Source organism: Yarrowia lipolytica, chromosome 1D, assembly GCF_001761485.1.
Source record: "Yarrowia lipolytica chromosome 1D, complete sequence".
NCBI classification, from domain to species: domain Eukaryota; kingdom Fungi; phylum Ascomycota; class Dipodascomycetes; order Dipodascales; genus Yarrowia; species Yarrowia lipolytica.
Window position 1 is genome coordinate 894,140 of NC_090773.1, and position 16,428 is coordinate 910,567.

Consider the following 16,428-nt stretch of genomic DNA (forward strand, 5'->3'; position numbering starts at 1 on the left):
TCTCTAATATCCGCTCGGAAACCACTTCTCACACTTGCAATATCTCTCCTGCTATCCACCCCCCACAACTTTATTTGCCACTATTGTATGTACTATTGTATTACAGTAGGGCGTATAGGCTTGGAGTTTCGGAAGCCGATTTTAGACGCTACAATATATAAAAAACATTTATGTTTTTTTATGATTAAGCCCTCGATCACCCCTCCATTCCATTGAATTGATTTTCTGTCTCATCTGATTACTAATCGCACGAACACATCTACTGTAGCAACTGGATACAAGTAGTTCAACAAGTGTTAGTGCGGTCGTCGTGCGGCCGCCGTAAAAAATTCCGTACTAAACCCGCATTGTGGCTGCCTTAGCGGGTGTGTGTCTGTAGCAGTATATACTGTACTGGCGACACTGCTGGTTGCAGTAGCCCTCGTTCACTCCACCCCCACGTGGGGGCGAATCAAGAGGAAGCAATTCAAGCTTAGTGTATAAATACAGTTGCAGGCCCTCTTCCCCAGCGATCCCCCAGACTATGTCACTGTTGAGACGACAGCTGAGCCAATTGAGACCCAGCGTTGCCAGAAGACCGAGAACCACTCAATCGCCCAGAAACCCCGCCCAGCACCCGTTTTCCACCTCCGCCACAGCCACAATGAAAGTCCGATCCCTGGAAATGCAGCCTGACGAGACCCAGAACTACTGCTATGTTCTGACCGATGACGCCTCCAAAAAGTCGTGGGTGATCGACCCGGCCTTCCCCAAGTGGGTGCTCGCCGATGTCGAGAAGCTCAACAAGTCCGGAGACATTGATCTCGCCGCTATCGTCAACACCCATCACCACTGGGACCACTCGGGAGGCAACGAGGACTTCAAACAGAGCTTTTCCAAGCTACCCATCATCGCTGGAAAGGATTCTCCCGATGTGACAAAGACCCCCGCCCACGGAGAACAGCTGACTCTCGGCGACAACCTCAAGATCACTGCTCTTCATACTCCCTGCCACACCCAGGACTCCATCTGCTACTTTGTGGAGGACACCAAGACTGGCGAGCGAGCCGTCTTCACTGGCGACACGCTGTTCATTGCTGGCTGCGGTCGGTTCTTTGAGGGAACCCCCGAGGAGATGAATGTTGCTCTTAACGACATTCTGGCCAAGCTCCCCGACGATACCGTTGTCTACCCCGGCCATGAGTACACCAAGTCCAACGTCAAGTTTGTTAAGACGATTCTGCCCAACAACGAGGCCGTCAACAAGCTCGATCACTTTTGCCAGAACAACAAAATCACCACCGGCGTGTTCACCATTGGTGACGAGAAGAAACACAACCCCTTCATGATGGTCAATGACCCTGCTGTCGAGGAGGTTTGTGGATCCACTGATCCTGTCAAGGTCATGGAGGTGCTGAGAGAGCGAAAGAACAAGCTCTAGACAGCGAATGGATCATCAGCAACTAGCTGGTGCAACCGATACGATGAGAACGGAAAACAACATACTTGGTGCGCAACAAAGACCAACAAGTGAGCATCTTCGATTCTGAAAGTCCGATAAGACGAGGGTATATATTTAATTGTATTGATTAGTTTTGAGTATTGTGTGAGTAGTCATAACCAAGATCAAGTTACAGTAAATATACAATACATAGTCTTCTTGTTACTACTTGTAGCAGATATATACAATTATATTCAATGATTATAGGTACAAAATATAAATAGGGGAATGTACAATGGTATGTGCTTGATGTCTCGTTAGACAAATTTTTTTTGGGGTCCGGGTCAGTGGGAATAGTCACGCCGACGAGGGTTGCTTGCAGTCTGCCATATGCCTCTCTTACACCATTAGCAAAAAGAATGGAATGACCAAGGCGGCAGCGGCAGTGGGAAGAGTAGATCCAGCTCCATTGGCGGCGGTGGACGAAGCAGGAGCAGGGTTGTCGAGAACAGTATCGTTATCAATCTTGTCGTGCTTCAGAACAATCTGCCCAAGAACAGTCTTGTTGTCGTTAGACAGAAGGGAGTAATCTGTCACGTTCAAGGATCCCACAGCTTTACCAGAAGCGTCGGAAACCACCATAGTGTTAGGGTTGATGGCGTACATCAGGTTGTTGTTTGTATCAAGGATCACGTCCAGGTTATATACTCCTCCAATGGGTTTCTGGTCCGAGTCGACAAAGGACAGATTAGCAATAGGAGACAGGTCCAGATCAGACTTAATGGTCTTGGTTTCGTTTCCAACCCCGGTCTGTTTCAGGAAGTCGCCCCAAAGCTCTCCGTCGGCAACCACAGAGCTGTTGGAGTACTGGATGAAGGCCTCTCCATCGGGTCCAAAGTCAAACTTGCCCGTGTTCACGTTCAGAGTGTAGTTGAAGCTAATATGCGACAGGTTGAGTTGGATGGTGTAGTCGGTTTCGATCTGCAGGGTATCCATAGTGTTGTTTCGAATGTAAACCATTTCGGCTCCATCTCCAAACTGGGGATTACGAATGTAGAATCGAGTTCGAGGGGAGAGAAGGCCGCTCAGATCTCGCACAATTCCAGCCTGGGGGCCAATGGTAGCTGCGATATCCTTGTAGTCCTTGTTGAGGTCGTCCCAGGTGAATCCGCTGGAGCCAGGGCCGACCTTGGGCTCCACAAACACGCCGCCAATGAACGACTGGTCCGGTGCATAGAACTGGCGGGTGGAGTTGTCCTTGGCCAGTCCTCGTCGGGTTCCGGTCACGTCGAAGAAGCCCGTGTCGTTGGCATGGCCCACAACTCGGCCCGAGTTGGTGATTTCGCCGGTCTTGTCGTCGTAAGAGCCCACAAAGTTGCCGGACTCGTCTCGGAAATGCGACAGCATCACCATTCCCGTGTCGTTGGCTCTAGTTCGCAGCTTGTCGAAGGGGTTCCACTGGCCCACGTACTGTCGGTCGTCCATCGACCACGTCTTGAAGTTGTACGTGTCGATGAGCAGAACCTGCCCGTCCTCAGTGGTGGCTGAGAAGGTCGCGGGGTCGACGATGGCCGCGTTCTGGAACGTGTTGTAGGCGAGCGCCACAGGCAGCAGAGAGAGCATGTTCAGGAGCAGCATGTTGGATGGTTGGTGAGTGTTGGAGTCGTCGGTGAGTGTTGGAAATGGTGTGACGCCGCCCCGTGTATGTCGCTGCCGAACGGTCGATGGTGATGTAGCTCTCTGCTTCAGCTCTGGGTGGATCTGTCGAACGCACGCGCCCCCTCTTGTCTATATATGGATGATGGCCAAAAGTCTGCTGTGCTGCCGAGGGCGCAGGAATAGACTTTTTACTGTTGAGAATGAAAAATGAAAACAATGGTCGATGCAACAACATGCAGGAGAGGACATGTCAGACAACAGATGATGGACAGCCCTGGGACCAAAGAGCCCAAAAGGAGAGACAGTCACGTGATACACCGTCCCGGTGGAACGCCCCTTCTCTCGCAGTCCCCACCAATGCCCCACTTTCCCACCCCTCCTCCTTCCCCTCCTCTTTACTCGTATATCCCTCTTGGCTTCTGTAGATCCAACTATGCGGCTGATAGCCTCATGTGGGACATGCCGCAGGGTTGGTGGGCGGGTCCCAAAGAGTCTATCAGGACGTCAGTACAGTTAGTACGGTGGCTTGTACGAGTGAGCAGTTACTTGTATAGTGATTTGGAGCTTGAACGAGGGCGCTGTGGTGAGTTATTTTCGTCGATAATGGGCCGAGCTCAATGTTTGGCGCCATAGAACGGACTCATTTGGTGACCCTGCTTACTTGCACCCCTGTGCCCCTATCCACCAGACTCCTGCATTCCACTGTTTTTTTTGCTGCTTGGTTTGTCACATTTTTCTCGAGAATTTTCGCAAACTGTCAGAAGACATTACCCCTGAGTGCCTGTATCTACTGTACGAGTACATACGGTACTGTACCTGTACAAGTGCCGCGGGAGACTTGTTGTCAGTGGCCCCTATAACAGCTGACTCCAGGCTAAAAGCGGGCTAAGACTCGACAGAGAGAGACAGAGACATCGACAAATCAGCTCACGTCTTTGGGCCGATCGAACCTAACTAAAAGCTAACAAAGTTGTCAAGTTGGTTTTTACGCCATGTGGGGCAGTGCAGTCAGACGGCGTTGGGCGGGTAGGAGTGGTAACGTGCCAGACAGAGCGTCCATTTGCATACAACCACGTGTGTGAGTACACTGTTACGGTACAACTACGGCATGTACCATATGTCTACTCCGCTAACAGAGTACAAGTACGCTACCTACTGCCCGGTGTAAGTGCAAGTACAAGAACAAGACAAGTAGTACATCGAGTCACGTGATTTGAATGTCTCCGGAAAATCAGCTGTTCCCTGGGGATATCAAACTCACGTGACTTCCTGCTGGGTCCCTCCGACATCAGCCGTGCGATGCATACCGCCGTCTCGGAGTGGTCCACATTTACCATATATATCAGGAATCAATGATTAGTAACGCTGACACTTAGTCATCGCGCTCGAATCTCGTGCCCCGTGAGTCTGCTCTCCTTTGTTATCAAGCCATTCTCGGAATCGAACGAGAGGGAGCGGTACCAGTACAAGTATCTACACAGTCTCCTTGCTTGCAAGCGTAGGCATAAACCGACAGTTGTCATCGATAATTTTCCACAGCAATGGCCACTGGTGGTCAATTGACAATCACGTACAGTCATTTCCAGACCCTGCGTTGGTCGTTAACATGGTTACAAGCTGTCTCTACACGATGTATTCCTATAGAAATAAAAAGTAGCCAAGTAATGAGGCATGCAACCTGCTATAATGCAGGTGTTGAAGCGGTTTCTTTTGTGAAATCCGCTTCGGTTAGTTGGTGTACAGTACTGATGGCTCTCTGTATATGTTGAGCATGTAGTAAGTAACACCCGTTCTCTGGAGGGAGGAGGGTCTGTTCATGCGACCAAGGCCACAACGACAATACCCAATGACCACAAGCACTCGCCGACGCTTGTGCTTACTCCTCATCATCGACAATATCCAAACTGGGCTTGAACTCAGACAAGTCCCAGGCGGTACCGTTAGTTCCATCGTCCTCCTCATCATCGTCATACTTTCCGGTAAGCAGCAGCTGTCGACCAGACATCTGTTTCTGGGTCAGCTTTCGGGCCTCCTCAGCAGCAGCCTCCTCCTTGGCCTTGATTCGGTCAGCCTTCCACTTGTTGAAAGACTCCAGAGTCACAGGAGTAAGGTTCTTGGGCAGTTTGGCACGCTCTGTCTCCAAAAAGTCCTCGAGAGTAATCTTGGGCTGCTTTTCCAGCGCAAGCTTTTCCAGTTTCTTCTGCTCCTTGGTCTTGAACACAAAGCCCGGTGGCAGAGAATGTCTGTACTTGCACTGATCGCCGCCGTTGGGACAGACCCAGAACCAGCCGTACTTGGAGTCCTCGATGGCGTCCAGAAAGAACTTGCAAACAATATCTGTGGTGGTCTTGGGGTTTCCATGCTTGGACAGAATCACCTTTCGCAGCTCCTCCTCGTCCCAGGTGTCCATGCCCTGCTCCTTCTCCTGCTCTCGCGCGTCCGTGTACAGATCCTTCTTCTGTGTCTTTCGGTCAGCCTCCAGGTTGTGCGAAAACTTGCATCGGGTGCCCTTGGTGCACTGGCCCTCCTTGAAGTATGCACACAGCACGGTCTTGGGATCAACTCCAAAGGGAACCTTCTGGGTAATCACCACGGAGCCAAACAGCTTGGCGGCCTCGGCCTTGGCCGCAGCGGCAGCCTTCTTCTCGGCCTCCTTACGCTCTCTCTCAGCCTGCTTCTTCTTGTCGGCTCCAGAGGCTGTAGCTTCAACCTGCTGCACAAATCGCTGAACCTTGGACGACTTGTTCTTGTTCTTGAGACCAAAGGTCTTGTCGCTGGCCCGCTCCTGTCGCTTGGCGGCCTTGTTCTTCTCGTTGAGCTTCTGCTTGGGTGGCATCTTGCTGGGTCGTGTAGTGTAGTGGTGTAGTATGCCTACATGGTTTTTTTTCACTTTAGGCAATTTTCACTCTTGCTTTCAAATGCAGTCCGAGATTTACGCAGGGCGACTTCTCAGTCCGGAGGTGAGGATGTCACGCGAGAATCGAGTGACTTCTGAGAAGCCAGGTAAAAGGGGAAATTTTGGTCCGTGTTAGGGAACCTGATACACCATCAACACGTACTCCTTATCGAACGATCCGCCATTGTCATAATCTATCAACTGGTCACGTGTCGCCTACTCTTTTTGGGGGCAGATAAAGCTTAATTTGAAACTCTAATAAATTATCGAGTGTGCGATTACTAATCAAGAAGAAATATATTTTTTGCAATCCATGACAGAGAGACTCTGTACAATTGCGGCCTTGCTGAACCCGAATGTATATCCCTTTTGCCTGAGCAATTCTTCCGTGATATTTAGTCCAGGCGAGGTTCCCTACGATGTCCTTGCATCCACTGAGCTAAACCCATTAATACAGTACACCCGCAGTGCTGAACCTCCTACTGTGTCTGTTAACATGCTACGAAGTTCCAAACGATACATGACTACCATGTCCAACCGACAACCTGTGGCCTCTCGACGGGCTCTCTACGGCCTGGCCTCCGGGCTCGTGCTCGCCACCGCATACATGGGCCACCAGTATCTTATGGACCCCATTGCTCTGGACAGCAGAGGTATCAACACCAATGCTGCTGGAGGGTACGATCCGTTTGGCCGACGAATGAACATTATGAATCCCGAGCGGGTCAACGCGCGACTGCGGGAGCATGAGCAGAGTCATTTCGTGGAGCGAGGACGCGGGGTACTGAGATACGATATGGCGCAGTTGCCGTCCAATTCGCCCATTGAGGACGACTACTCCGACCGGGTGGTGTCTGTGGCTCTGAATGAAGCTGGAAACGCCAACGCTTCGTCCGACTGGATGTTCTGGGGCCTGTATGACGGCCATGGAGGCTGGACCACCTCTGCCAAGCTCAGAGAAGAGCTCATCAACTATGTGATTCGACAGCTTGATGCGGGCTACAGCGATGCTGGCAAGACGCTTGGCGATAACATACGACGAACTCCCAGCCCTGAAACCATCGATCTGGCTATCAAGAGAGGCTTCCTGGCTCTGGATGACGAGATCTGCATCCACTCCATTAACAGACTGCTCAAGAACCCCCAAAAGGGCCAGTCTCCCGAGACGCTGGCTCCCGCCGTTTCTGGATCCTGTGGTCTGCTGGCATTCTATGATACCCTGTCTCACACTCTTCGAGTTGCTGTCACCGGCGATTCTCGTGCTGTTCTCGGCTCCAAGTCTTCTTCTGGATGGACTGCACGTGCCCTGTCTGTCGACCAGACTGGCTCCAACCAGCGAGAAGCTGACCGAATCCGAAAAGAGCATCCTGGCGAAGAGGACCGTGTGATTCGACGGGGCCGAGTTCTGGGCGGTCTGGAACCCACCCGAGCGTTTGGAGACGCCCGATACAAGTGGACACGTGACTTGCAAGATAAGGTGGCACGTGCCTTTTTCGGCCGAAGCACGCCTCCGGAGCTGAGGTCGCCTCCCTACGTCACAGCTGAGCCTGAGGTGACTACCACCAAGGTCAAGAGTGGTGACTTTCTGGTGATGGGCTCCGATGGGTTGTTCGAGATGCTCTCCAACGACGAGGTGGTGTCTCTGGTCGTGCAGTGGATGGAGACTCACCCCATCACCGAGTCTTCCACCGCCGCTTCGGCCAAGTCTGGAGGAATGTGGGACAAGATGTTTGGCAGCAAGGACTCGACAAAGGTGGTTGATCTGACAGTCGACCAGGACGCCATGAAGCCTCCTTTCCGACACCAGGGTGCCGTTCTCAAGCCCACTGTTGAGGATGAGAACGTGGCAACTCACCTGATTCGAAACGCTCTTGGAGGAGCCGATCGGGAACAGCTGTCCATGCTTCTGAGCATCCCTGCTCCTCAGTCACGGCGATACCGAGACGACCTGACCGTGACGGTGGTTTTCTTTGGCGATGAGAAGGCTCCTGAGAACGGCGGTATCAGAGGCAATGTTGCTGCTACCAGTGGAGGTGTGGGCACTCAAGAAAAGGCAAAGTTGTAAGAGCAGATGACGAAACCGCAGGCTGAGCGTCTGCAAGAGGCAGTCAGACACTTGCTTTTCGTGCGACGAGTACATACATCTCTAGTAATATATGTTGGGTTACGTTATGTGTATGGTATGTACTGGTACGAGTACAGTATTGTACTTGTGTAGTCCGCGTTCTATCATCTCTAAGTTGAATGATTCTATAAGTTATCCATTCATCTATATCTATTGGTGGTTATGGGGTCAGTCAAATCACTGGAAGGACTCTTCGGGCTTCGCTCTCGAACGTTTTAGTTCTGGAACGACAGCCATTGGTTAGCAAAGTCAGCCACAGACTTGTCAAGGGGAATCCAGTCGTAGTTGAGAGCCTTTCGTGTCTGGTCGTTATCAAACTGAAAGCCCTCCTTGTCAGTTTCAGCTCCGGTTCCAGGCTTTCCGGTAGCAATCTTTCCCTTGAGCTCAGGCACCTTCTCGTTGATCACGTCAAGGAGATCCTGGTTACAGAACTTGGACACGCACAGCATGAGACGCTGGTTGTCTAGGGTCTTGGAGATGGCAGACAGGTGGGCCTTGGCCACGTCTCGCACGTCAACCCACATCTGGGCAGGGCCAGCAGGAGCATCCTGACCAGGCTTGGTAGAGAGAGCTCCCTGGACAATGACCTCGTTGGAGGTGTTGAGAGCCTTGGCATCAATAGCAATACCAGGACCAAAGACGTAGGCAGGGTTGACAGTGGTGAGGCCAAAGGAGGGCTTCTCAGACTCCATGAAATCCCAAGCGGCCTTCTCGGCGAACTTCTTGGAGCCCAGGTAGGTTACGACAACATTGCCCTTCTGGGCAGCCTCGTCCCAAGTGACGGGGTTCCAGGACTTCTCGGTGACGACGGCGGAGGAGTCGCCAACCTCGTGCCAGTTCATCATGGCGGCGAAAGACGAAGTGATGACGAACTTCTCAACCTGGGGAGCGTACTGCTTGGCGGTCTTGAGGACGGTCAGAGTACCCTCAACCGCAGGCTCAAGCATATCCTTGACGGGGTCCTCGACGTTGAAATGGAAGGGAGAGGCGGTGTGGAGCACATACTTGATGTCAGTGTGCTTCTGGAACAGAGTCTTGAACTCCTGCTCGGATCGGACATCGGAAACAGTCTCAAACACCAGCTGGCCGGTCTTGATGGCCTCGGGGAAAGCAGCGGCCAATCGCTGGCCCTTCTCCTGCGATCGAATCGTTCCAATGACCTTGTGGTCGGCCTTCAGAAGCTGCTCGATGCAATGGCCGGCAATGAAGCCAGTGGCTCCAGTGATGAGAGTGGTGGGTGTAGTAGACATGTTGTGTTTGTGTGTTGGATGTGTGGGTTATGGGATGTCAGGAGGTATCTTCCGGCAGCAGTGCACTGTTATATATCCTCCACTATGTACTTGATCTCCGTCAACTTTCATCTACATTGCATTTCTTATGTCCGTCAGTTTGTCATGTCATGGAACAATTATGAAGGTTCGCTCCAATTCAGTTCATACTATTGTAGCAGATTTAGACAGTGATAGAAAAAGATGGCAGCAATAAAAACGGGCTGTAATGGGTCAATTTTGTCGCGGAAAAGGTCGAATCGAGTAAACAAGACTCGAAAAATCGATTGTAAACCTCCCCATCTCAATACCTCCGCCTCTTCACCCAAAACTTGCTACCTTCCCTCGCATTCGGCATGTCCTCTAAAAGCCTATTCTGATCAACAACCTGCTTTGCGTTTGCTTCCTTCGGCAAGGTGTAACGGCTCTTCTCGAACCGTACGCCTTACAAGCAAGGTTGGGCGGACAAAAATAAGGTGCTGATAAATGGACGGACATACCAAGGTTGCGTAGCGGAGGCGCGCACTTGGTGTTAACGATATGTCCGACAACTGACGAAATTACCCGTGAAAGGAGAAGAAAATGTATGCCATTAAATGCAGAATTCCCCAGCGACTCTAATGGTATAATTATATCCCGTTTCTGTATCGCAGAAAGCCTCAATATGTGCACCAATATGTGCACCTTCCAATGGACCCACTAACAAAAATAGATGTGCAAGAAGGAATGATGCAGAGCATACAGAGGTGCGACACTAGCCCAGAACGGCGATTGCTGGTCGATTATCCTAGAGCATACAGACCTGGGAAGTGATGAGTGTAAATATGACTGATGTGTTTCTCTTACAGGAAGATTTGGAATAATGTACTAACATCCTTCTTATTATGACATTGCACTGTTCAGCAATGCTCTCGTGGGCAGCTTGACTTCTTTCCGCTCAGTACATGTTGCTACAATACTGTATGTTAGAAGTGCTGGTTATATATGGAGATAGGGGGTACAATCCGTTGCTTGTCAGCTTGAAATCCTATAACTACGTCTCGGAAACAGAAATATGAGTCAATCGTATCCATTGACACGGTTGCAATCCTCCGGGTCCCCCAAATCAACAATAAATTCATTCGCCTAAGAAACTCGTTGTACACTTGTCTACAAATGAGCCTTGATCTTCTGGCCACCCTCCCACTTATCGCCAGCGGCCAGCTTCTGCCACTTGGCCACGTCTCCTGCCTCGATGCAGATCATATGGTGGAAGCCCTGCTTGGGGGTGAAATCAGCGAGACCCTCGGCCTTCTCGGTCCAGGGGTTCCACACCACCACGTCGTTGATATTGTCTCGAGTGACGGTTAGGTAGGGTTTGTTCTCGACATCGACATTGACAGCTCCAGGCACATTTTCGTACACTCGATCGACCTCTCCGGATACAGTCACCTTGGCGGCCTGCTCGACGTAGGAAGAAACAGTCACCTTATCCTTGACGGGGACGGCCTGCAGACCAGTCACTTCGACGTTGGCAATCTCGGGGACTCGCAGATAGGTGTGGAAGAGGATGTTGAAGTCGAAGGGCTTGTTCTGCTCAGCGTTCTCCACTGACATTCGGGTCTCGAGAGTCTTGTTGGCGTCGTCGATAGTCACGGTGTAAATCAGAGTGAAGTTGTAGTCCCACTGCTTCTTGGCCTCGTCAGACAGGTTCTCAGGACCCAGACCAAACTGGATGGCAGCCACGGGCTTCTCCGAAGTCTGACCAAGGTACTCCCAGGTGGAGGTTCGTGCAAAGCCATGCTGGGGAAGGGCCGAAGTGGGGCCCTCGGTGGACTTGCCAAAAACGGGGAAAACAAGAGGAATGCCTCCTCGCACGGCCTTGGAGCCATCGAGCTTGGCAGACTCGGACAGCCACAGCTGTTCCTTGCCGTCAATGGTCCACGATAGGACGGTGGCTCCGTATCGTAGGATCTTGACTTCGGACGAGCCGATAGTGACAGTCACGGTAGAATCGGTTTGGGACACGGACATGTTGGGGTGTGGGGGAGTGTTGATGGTTAGACTTGTATTGTAATCGTAGCGTAGCAAGTGAGTGTAGCGGGTAACTGCAAGAGAGTTGCTTATTGTGAGGGCAGGAAAGGATATTTCGAGAAGATATTAAATGTGACAATAGCTGAATGTCAGGAAACCTAGACGTACGAGTTATATCGCTCCAACCCACCAATTGAGGGAATTAACCGACTTCTTCTGATTCTCACTTACGTAACAGTTGCCACGTCCAAACCCAATGCATCATGTCGAATGTACTGTAAGTGCCGGCGTATACAGTTAGTATCGTCAGTTCGATTTCAAGACGGGAAGTAATCCATTGTTTGAAATTTGAAAAGTGAAATTTGAAAGGTGAAATTTGAAAGGTGAAATTTGAAAGAGAAATAAAAGGGGCTACTCCATGACACAAAGCAAAAAACCCGAAAAATAACGACGGCTGCACATGGTACGTCCACAGCTACATCTTCATATTGTACCCCCACTTACCCCCACACGCCTGAGACGGGCCCAACGCCGTGATTTCGGGTCCACTGGACTCCGCCAATTACAGTTAGGCACAGGAACCAAGCTGACTGATGGATGACACCAAGACCCACCAAGATGGCGCGCGGTGCTACTGTATCGTACAAGTACTGTACAGTACTTTGCTCGCCAGGGCGCGGGACAGCCGTCCTTATATAAAAAAGCTGAAAAAAACACTCGGTTCTTGTGTCACTCCAACTCGTTTCTCCTTTGCTGATTGGGCGGTCCTTTGGCGGGTGTGCAGTGTGTGCCCGCATCTACAAGTCGGCTTTATAAATAGCTGATGAGACACAGGATACAGAGCTCTGTTTGTATATGGCGTATCTCGAGACTGGCCAATCGAAATGCCGTTTGTCACAACCTGATTTGCGGCTCTCTTTCGCCACAAGGACATGTCTCATACGCTTGGAGGATTCGCACCAGGCAGAATGTGAGCTTAGGGTGGCTGACAAATTGCGCAGATGTGACAGTTGCAGCAGCGTATTGCACGACAGAATTGTGGCTGAAGCAGCTGAAGCACGTAGCACCGGAGCAAAGGATAAGTAACCAAAGAGAAACGCAATCTTTTCCCCTCATCCACAACACAAACACTTGCTTGGTTCCTCACCCCCACATCTCTCGACCTCGCATAACTCACCGCACAACTGCACGCTGCAAGCTCGCCCAACTCTGTTGCGCTAAAGGACAAACTCTGATGCAAAATGTCGACATGAGCAACCAACCAGTGTGACGAGGACTTGGAGAACTTCTGACGCGCCACAATGTCTATCAACACGGTAGTCATCGGCTCAGGTCCCGCGGGACTCTGTCTCTCCTACATTCTGCACGGCAACATACCCTACTACAACCCCCACAAGCCACATCCTGATCCCGAACTCCACAGGCTGCTGGCTCAGTATGAGAAGAGGCCGGGAGGCAAGTCGCTGCTGGACGCGGTGTCCAACCGAGACGTTTTGCAACACGTGATCGACAAGGGTCCGCATTTCCGATCGTCCATGCTGCCAGTCAACCTGCTTCTGGATCTGCTGGTGGTCTCAGACGAGATCAACTACGTCAGTAGGGACCAAATGGATAGCCGAATCACGTGGGTGCACGAACCCGAGCGGGCGATTGATCACGTGGTCATCGGAACCCATCCTGGAGGCCAATGGGCTCAATCTGATACTTCTACAACCACTCCTGATGACCAATGTTTGAGCTACGCAGAAATGCTGTCTCTCCCAGGCTACCCATTTTCCACGCATTACAAAGAAAAGTACGGCAATGCACCTCCGGAGTTTTTGCGGCCTCGAAGGAAAGATATAGCGTCGTATTTCGACGCCTACCCCGACATTGTGGGCATCTCAGACTCACTAATTATCGGAACCGTAATAGAGGTCGATATCAGAAGCAAGGGAGGCTATTCCGTCAGTTACAACGGTCAGGTTGGTCTTATGACCCCTGGCTCTGAATCTGTTCCTGGATCTCCCTCTGGCCCAAGTTCGCAAACAGCCTCCTGGGCGTCGCCTAAGAGAAGTCCGTCCTGCCGACTTACTACAACTAATGTGGTTTTGGCAACCGGCATTTTCGACAAACCGTCACAGTTCAAGACCCACAAACACGCAAACTGCTCATCCAAGTCGTTGCTGTACAACTCGGAGTGCACGGGCATGACTCTCAACGAGCTGATTGACAAACGGTTCAATGGGCTCTTCCACTTTGACCATTCGGACTCAGATGTCACCCTGGTGGTCGGATCTGGCTTCTCTGCTGCCGACATCATCAGTTCGACTTTCAAGCAGGGCGGAAGAGTGCTTCATTTGTTCAAATGGGGTGACAAACCGTGTCCTTTAAAAGGATTCCCTAGAGAGCTGTACCCCGAGTACGCTTCTATTTACAGATGGATGAGGCTGGCAGCTGCAACTCAGAAAAGGTCTGCTAGCGGTGCTCAACCAACTAATGGGGTTGTTTCAACGTCTCGAAAATGTAAGTTTGAAGAAAACGGATGCCACTACGAGGGACTGGCAAACACAAAGATTCTATCTGCTGAAGACGGAGTTCTCAAACTAGAACTTCCCGGCGGAGAGGTTCTGACTCGACACGTAGGAGGCGTGCGCATTTGTGTCGGTCGAACCGGGTCTCTGCAGTTTCTATCAAACCGCATCCTGCATGCCCTAGACCTCGCTCAACAGGAGGCCTACACGGTGAACAAGCATACGATTTCCAAGCGCATTCTCAACCCGAGGAAAGACAAGGGAGACCCATCAAACGGTCTCTCAGACCTCGGACACAAGCACACAAACCGACCTGTGTCCAACGGTGATCCAAAGACCCCCGACTCGGCAGGCGCCTCTCCATGCACCTACGTGGCTGCGGGAGCTCCAGGCGACGCCCAGTCGTGCGAGGCCATGGATAATGCCTTCTACGGCGACTTTCAGGTGCTTCCCAACATGTACGCCATTGGCAGCCTCGCGGGAGATTCTCTCGTGCGGTTTGTGCTTGGAGGAGCTGCTGCTGTGGGCAAGTTGTTGGGCGTCTAGCAAGGAGGTATCAACCATCAACCAACTATCGGTCACTGCAGTTGACCAAGTATTTATTTGTAACATAACTGACGCATTGAGCCAAAAGGCATATGCGAAGCGGAATGGTCTTGGACTACAACACCACAGCGCCCCGCACTATTTCGAGACATTGTGTAGATGTGTCTCACTGGAAGAGTATCATTTGCACTCTGCGCAGGTCTATCTCCATACAGCCACCTTATAGATCACTCGTACGGTAGTACTCTTGTAGCTACTGTAGCGCTACTAGTGGTACGATACACTCACCATCTCGTTATACAGACGCATACCCAAGTAAGAGCACTCTTCCTCCTCAACACCACTCGCACAGGACCCAAACAAAAAACAAAGCAGAGCACGTGTCCGTGTCTGTGCGGCGTTCACGGGTCCGAATTGAATTTGAAAATACCAACAATTTGGACGTCCGAAACTCATCATATCGACATATTATCGAGTGACAGATTAAGAATCTTGAGAGCTTCTCAACTAATCTCGGTGGCTCTGTCAACAACATTCAACTAAAACGTGTCTGTGGGGGTTGCCTCGTATAACCGAGTTAATTTCTGTGGCGTGAAGATCGAAAGAATGCTTTTCATGGGGGGTTTTATTTGTGTCCTGGGGAAGAAATCCCCCTTCACAGCGCTACTTATCTCCCCAATTGCAGCTTCAGCCGATTATCCTATTGCTTCGTCGAGCCGCGCATGTGTCTCATTATGATGTCATCTGACCAAGATCGCAATCTACTCTCTAGGAGGAAACACTGTGTGACACCAAAATACACAAGTGTCCGACAAGCCGATGGCGACAGGATACTAGGGTCACGTGACCCGCCTGAAGCGCCCGATTGACCGCGGCGAATGACGGGGTACCTTATTCTCAACTGTTTGCGTACAAAAATGCGTCATTATCCATGCTCATAATTACTGCCTACCTGTGAATAAGGCCAACGCAGGGACCATGTTTTTGTGAGTGAGAAGTGGGCTGTGTCCACACAGTACTTGTACTTGTAGATAACAAGACAGACAAGGTGATTAAAAAAATATGGACGCCGACATGGACGATACAAGTGAACTACAAGTAGAGTCTACTTGAGGCCATACACCGACGCCTGCCACTTGTATTGGCAGCCCGCTGGGATGGCGCATCTCCGCAATAATTACTCTATCTAACAAGCACAGCTGCTTTCGGGGCCAGCGACGGCCGAGTTGAGGTCGACCCTGCTGTCCTCCTCTGCTCCTCTGAGGCCTCCAGATGGCGCCTTCTGCTCCTCGGGAATCTTCTGGGCAATGGCCATGAACACGTCCTTGACGTTGAGGCCGGTCTTTGCCGAGGTTTCAAAAAAGAGCAGACCCTCCTCCTCGGCGAGCTGCTTGCCCTCGTCCTCCGCCACCTTTCGGGCAGACTCGTCGTCGTCCACCAGATCTCGCTTGTTGCCGACCAGGGCAATGATGATGCCTGGAGATGCCTGGGACTTGAGCTCGCTGACCCAGTGTCGGGCCTTGATGAATGACTGAGGCTTGGTGATGTCATAGACCACGAGCGCGGTCTGGGCGTTTCGATAGTACATGGGCGCCAGAGAGGCGAATCGCTCCTGTCCGGCCGTGTCCCAGATTTCAAATTTGATTGTGCGGTCGGGGAAGTTGCACTTTTGTGTGAGGAAGGCTGCGCCGATGGTGGGCTCTTTGTTTTCCTGGAACTCGTTGCTGACGAACCGCAGCACCAGCGACGACTTGCCGACCGCGGCCTCGCCGAGCAGCACCAGTTTGACGCTGGTGGTTTTTCTGGGGGCAGACATGTTGAGAACTGTTATCGGTGTTGTAGATGTCAAGGTGACTACGTGTGAAAGTAGTGTAATGTTCTGGAGTAAAACTGCAAGTGGTGACGCTGCTGTTGTTGCGGTTGCGGTTGCTGTTGCTGTTGCGCTGTTGCTTTGATGTCACTGCTGCTGTCACGGTCACGGGGAGATT

The 16,428-nt window shown here is 51.4% G+C and overlaps 9 protein-coding genes across 9 annotated transcripts; 3 read left to right on the forward strand and 6 right to left on the reverse strand.

The window, feature by feature from the left end:
- Nucleotides 1-523: 523 nt before the first annotated feature.
- YALI1_D08946g (uncharacterized protein) lies at nucleotides 524-1,420 on the forward strand (the record flags this gene model as incomplete). Its single annotated transcript, XM_502510.3, has 1 exon — nucleotides 524-1,420. The coding sequence occupies one exon, from the start codon at nucleotides 524-526 to the stop codon at nucleotides 1,418-1,420; it is 897 nt and encodes a 298-aa protein (XP_502510.3).
- Nucleotides 1,421-1,819: 399 nt separating this feature from the next.
- YALI1_D08971g (uncharacterized protein) lies at nucleotides 1,820-3,058 on the reverse strand (the record flags this gene model as incomplete). Its single annotated transcript, XM_502511.1, has 1 exon — nucleotides 1,820-3,058. One exon carries the CDS (start codon nucleotides 3,056-3,058, stop codon nucleotides 1,820-1,822), a length of 1,239 nt encoding a protein of 412 aa, XP_502511.1.
- A 971-nt stretch (nucleotides 3,059-4,029) lies between these two features.
- Nucleotides 4,030-4,416, reverse strand: YALI1_D08983g (uncharacterized protein; the record flags this gene model as incomplete). The annotated part of the gene is made up of 2 exons (XM_068282638.1): nucleotides 4,030-4,180; nucleotides 4,232-4,416. The coding sequence occupies 2 exons, from the start codon at nucleotides 4,414-4,416 to the stop codon at nucleotides 4,030-4,032; spliced, it is 336 nt and encodes a 111-aa protein (XP_068138739.1).
- A 539-nt stretch (nucleotides 4,417-4,955) lies between these two features.
- YALI1_D09000g (uncharacterized protein) lies at nucleotides 4,956-5,915 on the reverse strand (the record flags this gene model as incomplete). The annotated part of the gene is made up of 1 exon (XM_502512.1): nucleotides 4,956-5,915. The coding sequence occupies one exon, from the start codon at nucleotides 5,913-5,915 to the stop codon at nucleotides 4,956-4,958; it is 960 nt and encodes a 319-aa protein (XP_502512.1).
- Nucleotides 5,916-6,288: 373 nt separating this feature from the next.
- Nucleotides 6,289-8,040, forward strand: YALI1_D09004g (uncharacterized protein; the record flags this gene model as incomplete). Its single annotated transcript, XM_502513.3, has 1 exon — nucleotides 6,289-8,040. One exon carries the CDS (start codon nucleotides 6,289-6,291, stop codon nucleotides 8,038-8,040), a length of 1,752 nt encoding a protein of 583 aa, XP_502513.3.
- A 275-nt stretch (nucleotides 8,041-8,315) lies between these two features.
- Nucleotides 8,316-9,350, reverse strand: YALI1_D09034g (uncharacterized protein; the record flags this gene model as incomplete). Its single annotated transcript, XM_502514.1, has 1 exon — nucleotides 8,316-9,350. The coding sequence occupies one exon, from the start codon at nucleotides 9,348-9,350 to the stop codon at nucleotides 8,316-8,318; it is 1,035 nt and encodes a 344-aa protein (XP_502514.1).
- A 1,167-nt stretch (nucleotides 9,351-10,517) lies between these two features.
- On the reverse strand, nucleotides 10,518-11,381 carry YALI1_D09055g (uncharacterized protein; the record flags this gene model as incomplete). Its single annotated transcript, XM_502515.3, has 1 exon — nucleotides 10,518-11,381. One exon carries the CDS (start codon nucleotides 11,379-11,381, stop codon nucleotides 10,518-10,520), a length of 864 nt encoding a protein of 287 aa, XP_502515.1.
- Nucleotides 11,382-12,682: 1,301 nt separating this feature from the next.
- YALI1_D09068g (uncharacterized protein) lies at nucleotides 12,683-14,440 on the forward strand (the record flags this gene model as incomplete). Its single annotated transcript, XM_502516.1, has 1 exon — nucleotides 12,683-14,440. One exon carries the CDS (start codon nucleotides 12,683-12,685, stop codon nucleotides 14,438-14,440), a length of 1,758 nt encoding a protein of 585 aa, XP_502516.1.
- A 1,186-nt stretch (nucleotides 14,441-15,626) lies between these two features.
- YALI1_D09103g (uncharacterized protein) lies at nucleotides 15,627-16,256 on the reverse strand (the record flags this gene model as incomplete). Its single annotated transcript, XM_502517.3, has 1 exon — nucleotides 15,627-16,256. One exon carries the CDS (start codon nucleotides 16,254-16,256, stop codon nucleotides 15,627-15,629), a length of 630 nt encoding a protein of 209 aa, XP_502517.1.
- Between the last annotated feature and the right edge of the window lie 172 nt (nucleotides 16,257-16,428).